The sequence below is a fragment of the Rhipicephalus sanguineus genome, chromosome 8 (assembly GCF_013339695.2).
Source record: "Rhipicephalus sanguineus isolate Rsan-2018 chromosome 8, BIME_Rsan_1.4, whole genome shotgun sequence".
NCBI lineage: Eukaryota > Metazoa > Arthropoda > Arachnida > Ixodida > Ixodidae > Rhipicephalus > Rhipicephalus sanguineus.
In genome coordinates this window covers 155355989-155361523 of record NC_051183.1, presented here as the reverse complement: position 1 = coordinate 155361523, position 5535 = coordinate 155355989, and the positions used below count along the sequence as shown (strand labels likewise).

The following is a 5535-nucleotide window of genomic DNA, read 5'->3' as shown; positions in this document are numbered from 1 at the left end:
AGCCACTTGTGGCTGCACGACGATTTATTTTACACAAGGAAACATGAACACGTTAAATAGCGCAGCTTAGGCGTTGGAGTCACATATGGCTAACGTTCGACACCAGAATCACGCTCGTGCCACAGCGCCAGTGTGTCGCGCGCGCACTTCATCGTCGTTGTCTTCAAGCGAGACATGTCAATTCTTCCCCCCTTAGACGAAGTCTCCATAGCGGTCTGGAGGCCGCCTAACCTCTGGTGGTCGCAGTTGCCGGGTGGTTCCTGCTTGTGACGTCGAGGTCGACGGTTGAGAGGGAGTCTTCTCTTGCATGTTGAGCGAGTCAGGCCGTTGATCAGCAGAACTCGACGGCGTCTCTTCTGACGTTGCGTCCGAGAAATCATCTGCTACGCTCCAATCTGTCGGTGATTGAGTTGTGTGTCCGGTCTGGCTCGTTTTCCTCATATGGTTGAGGTGACGCCGAACCTTTCCGTGGTTGCTTTTTACAAGCCAGGATCGTGGTCCGACGGGGCGCAGTATTTCGCCTTCAATCCAATCTGGCTTTTTCAAAAACTGTCGGATGAGCACTTTCTCTCCTACTGCGAAACGACGGGATTTCTTCAATGTCTCCTGACTCTCAGGAATTGGTATATCCGTCTCCCGCTTTAGAAGATCGAGAGGACATAGAAGCTCTCGTCCAAACATCGCTCTCGCCGGAGACATTCCTGTCGCAGTGTGAATGGTTGTGTGCTGCCGATACAGGAATCTTGCAAGTCGGCACTGTATGGACTAGTCTGTATCTCTCAGGAGTGCTCTTTTCAGCTCTGCCACATAGCGTTCTGCCTGGCCGTTTGTGGCAGGATGGTAAGCTGGTGATGTTGTAGCCTGTATGCCATTTGCCGTATAGAACTGCCTTATCTCGTTGGAAATAAAGGCTTTTCCGTTGTCGGAGACGACCTTTCGGGGAATGCCAAACGTAGCAAAGATGCTTCGTAGCACGTCGATGACAACCGCGGATGTTGCTTGCGTCACGTGCCGGACTTCCACCCACTTTGTGTGTGCATCCACAACAACCAAGTAGGTGCACCCGAGTAGTGGCCCCGCGAAGTCAACGTGCACCGTGTGCCATGGTGTCTTGGGACGGTCCCAGGAGGGAATAGGAGCTTTGGGTGGGCTCTTCTGCGTTGAAAGGCATTCACGGCACTGTCGCACCGTTTCCTCGATAACCTTGTCGATTCCGGGCCACCATACGTAGCTCCTTGCGCACTTCTTCATGGCTACCATGCCTCGGTGACCAGCGTGCAGAAGTGCCAGAACGTGGGATCGTGCTGAGCTCGGTATGATCACCCGTGATCCAAGTGTCAGGCACTCGCGATGAAATGCTAGTGCGGTCGCTCGTCGTCGGTAAGGAGTGAACTCATCTCCAGTGAGTTTCTCCACTGTGCCATCCTGCACTGCCTTGTACAACCTCTGCAGGATGCTGTCTTCTTGTGTCAGACGTGCTATCTCTGTAGCAGTGAACGGAGGTCTCGACAAAGCTTCGAACAATAGTACGTCGCCTGGTGGCCAGGGTTCATCGAGACGCTCTCGTAGTGGCAATCGGCTCAACGCGTCCGCGTTTTGATGGTTCTTGCCATGCCTGTAGACGATGTTGTAGTCATAGGCCGACAACTTGATGCACCATCTGGTCATGCGTGGTGAGAGTACTTGAGCCGTTGGCTTCCCTGGACCCAGTATGCCGAGAAGCGGTTGATGATCCGTGACGAAAGTCACCTTCCTTCCCGCAATATACTTGTGGAACTTGTGTGCAGCAAACACTACGGCAAGGCCTTCTCTGTCCAACTGAGCATAATTGCGTTCCTCTGTCCCTAGCGTCCGAGATGCGAAAGCGATTGGCGCCTCTCTATTCTGGTCATCACGTTGAGACAGAACAGCTCCTAAGCCATACGGTGAAGCGTCGCATGAGACGAGAAGCTCCTTCTGTTCGTCGTAGTGTGCCAGTACGGTCTGACTGAGAAGCAATCTCTTCAGTTTATCGAATGCTTCTTGATGCTTGGTCTCCCATCTCCACGTGGCGTCCTTCTGAAGGAGCTGGTAGAGACAGCTGGCAATTGTTGCCCTGTTCTTCAAGCACCTGTCGTAGAAAGCCAGCATTCCAAGGAATGATTGAAGTGCTCGCTTGCAGTTTGGTGCTGGAGCCTCCGTTATTGCTCGAACTTTCTCTTCGTTGGCGTGGACGCCTGTCTCGTCAATTCGGTGTCCCAGAAAAGAAACTTCTCGCACTGCAAAGCAGCACTTGTTTTTGCCGAGACGAAGGTTGCAATTGCGCAGCCTCTTCAGAACTTCTTCCAGTCTCTCGGCGTATTCAGTGGCGTCTTTTCCACTGATGATCACGTCATCTAGGTATGCGCAAACGCCTGTGATGCAAACGCCAGACAGCATAGTCTCCATAAAGCGTTGAAAAATGGCTGGAGCTGCAGAGATTCCGAAAGGCAATCGTTTCACCTTGTAAAGCCCTTTCAGCGTGTTCAGGGTCAGTATCTCTGCTGTCTCTGGCGTTACGTGAAGTTGCTGATAAGCTTGTGCCAAATCCAGGGTGCTGAATACCTTGCCTCCCCTCAAGGGGCTAAGGACTTCATCCGTTGTTGGAAGTGGGTAGTCTGCCTTCTTCGATACCTGGTTCACTGTGCAACGGTAGTCACCACATATTCGCAACGAGCCGTTTTTCTTTCGAACAAGTACGAGAGGCGTTGCCCAATCCCAATGCTGCGCAGGCTCGATTATGCCTTGACTTTGCAGTCGATCCAATTCAGCTTGTACAGCTGATCGCAGCGCGAAAGGAACTGGTCGTGCTTTTAGGAACTTTGGTTTCGCTCCTTCCACGAGTTCAAGTTGTACCGCAGGACCGACGTGTCCTGAGATGTCCTCGTTGAACACAGACTGGTACTTGTCTAGAAGCTTCGAAACAAGTTTGTCGTCTGATACGTCATTGATGCCCGTGATCTGTATACCCAGATGAGGAAACCAGTTTCGTCCGAGGAGGTTACAACCTGCTCCTTTGATGACAACAAGCGGTAGTGTGAAATTCTTTTTCTTGTGCTCTACATCCACCGTTGCACATCCGAGAACTCGGAGGGACTCGCCTGACCATGTGCGTAGGAGAATGTTGTCCATTTGAAGCTGTGGTGGGTCATCTGTCCACGTGGCTTTGAACGTGGCCTCACTGATGAGTGTGCATGCTGCACCCGAGTCGACTTCGAACTCCAAGGTCTTGCCATGTATGCGCAGTTGAGTCATGACCTGCGTGCTGGACGCGTCGATTAAGGTGTTGAGCTCGTAAAGTGCCACGTCTGGTGAATCCTGTTGAGTCGTGACTGGTGCTGAGGCCACTTTCGCAGTTCCTTGTCGGGTATATTCGATGCTGTTGTTCTTGTTTGTTCTTGCCTCTTTCCGCTTTTTCAGGCAGGCCTTTTCAATGTGTCCGCGTTTCTTGCAGTAGTTGCAGGAAGCTGTCTGAAACTTGCAAGTGTCCGGACTATGCTGCGCGTCACAACGCCAACAGTGTTGTTTCTTCTTTTGGGCAGAGGCACTCGAGTGACGTTGATTTTCTGTCTTGCCGATACTTGTGCAGGCTTCGTGAGTCTCTCTGAATTCCGTTTTCACGTTTTTCTGATCTTCGACGGCGTTTTCAGCTCGCAGTGCAATGTCAAAGGCTCTCTTGAATGTCAAGTCCTTTTCTGCGAACAGCCGTTGCTGGACCTGCTCGTTCCGAAGACCGCAAACGAAACGATCACGCAGCATTACATCAAGAGGCAGCATTGTTGGATTCGCCGCAGCGTCTACACTTGTTCCAAAATTGCAATCTGCTGCTAGCTTCTTGAGCGCTGTTACGTAATCACTGACCGTTTCGTCATGCCGTTGGTCACGACGTTGGAAGCGTGCCCTGCAGAAGACCTCAGACGGCTGTGGATCAAAGTGCGCCTTGAGTATCTCGACTATGTCATCGTAGCTCACTTGGTTGGGCTGCTTGGGTTGAACGAGGGCGCAGACGACGTCGTAAGTCTGTTCCCCGCATAACGTTAGCAGATGAGCACGTTTCTTGGAAGCGTCCGTAATGTCGTTAGCCTCGAAGAAGAACTGTAGCCTCCCATACCAGGATCTCCAGGAGCCGGAGCTGCCGCTGAATTCGGGTAGCCGACCAAAGTCAGGCGTCGCCATCTCGTTCCGTTCCTTGACGTCGGTGAAGTGCCGGTGAGTCCAGAGTCTTCCTCGTCGCCAACTGTTACGTCTGTACAGCCACTTGTGGCTGCACGACGATTTTTTTTTACACAAGGAAACATGAACACGTTAAATAGCGCAGCTTAGGCGTTGGAGTCACATATGGCTAACGTTCGACACCAGAATCACGCTCGTGCCACAGCGCCAGTGTGTCGCGCGCGCACTTCATCGTCGTTGTCTTCAAGCGAGACATGTCAACTAGCATGTTCACTAATCACTTGCGTTTGGACTGTATAATTTTAACATGCTGTATTAATTAATCATTTCAACGTTATTGTTTACCGAGGGTCCCATTCAGTCACTTGACTTTGGGACCCTCGTCTGCATACCACTACCATGCACATTTGTATTTGAAAGAAATAATAAACTGAACTGAACTGAATCCAAATATGTTTTAGAGCCACCGCGAATTGGTATGCATTTGGTGTCTCATTGCAGCCATGTTTTTGAAGAATGACTCAAAAAAAAGTTTTCTAGGGGATCTTGCTGCAATCGACGTATGAAAAGATTAGGGAAATCAATGTCCTCTTTTAAATCAGTCCACAGCAACAACAAGGGCTTGAATGTAATCTGCCAACCTTTAACAGTGTGCGGCTGCTTGCCCTGAGTACTACCAAAGTGTCATTGGGCAATCCAACTGATTCACGACTCAAGAGAAGCATGGTGTTCCGACCCATCAGTTATTGCATACCGCAACTTGTCGTCCTGATTTTCAGGGTCAAACTATTCAGGCTGTCAAAAGCTTATCCATTCTTACTGTGAACTGAGTTGTAAATTTAGCATCAACAGGAAGCTCTTGAATGGCAATGAGAGTGAGGAGTGCCACAGAGACAGATTCACTGAGTACTTGTGTGGCATACATCTCTCTCATGTCGTCAAAGGGCGTCCTGTAGATATGTTGCTCTTTGAGCTTTTTTGCCAATCTTGTTTTTAGATGTTCAGTTGGTGTGTTAGAGGCCTGATTTATGTCACGAGTATATTTGTAAATGGTTTCAATGCACACTCAGTCAACAACCTTGGAGCGAATTGTGTGCTTGTGTTTGCTCAAATTATTCCGCGCACATTTTATCAGGTATGGGGTGTCAAATATGAAGTATAGTTTGCAGTTGTTGACAGTAAAACGTGGTTCATGGAGAGAATATATCAGCATGTTTGACAGGCTGACATTGTTTGACCCTTGATCACAGATGACCACTTTTACCAAAAGACTTTTTTTTCAATCTGCATAATTATATCTAATAGCAGCTTCTGATTGCAAGAGCTGACGTTGCAATGTGCGAC

The 5535-nt window shown here is 49.8% G+C and overlaps 1 protein-coding gene across 1 annotated transcript; it reads right to left on the bottom strand.

The window, feature by feature from the left end:
* Positions 1 to 765: 765 nt before the first annotated feature.
* On the bottom strand, positions 766 to 4194 carry LOC125759510 (uncharacterized protein K02A2.6-like). Its single transcript, XM_049418370.1, has one exon. The coding sequence runs from the start codon at positions 4192 to 4194 to the stop codon at positions 766 to 768; it is 3429 nt and encodes a 1142-aa protein (XP_049274327.1).
* Between the last annotated feature and the right edge of the window lie 1341 nt (positions 4195 to 5535).

Bases quoted from the DNA above. Each gene is read 5' to 3' on its own strand.
- LOC125759510 (XM_049418370.1), bottom strand. From the start codon at position 4,194: ATGGCGACGCCTGACTTTGGTCGGCTACCCGAATTCAGCGGCAGCTCC.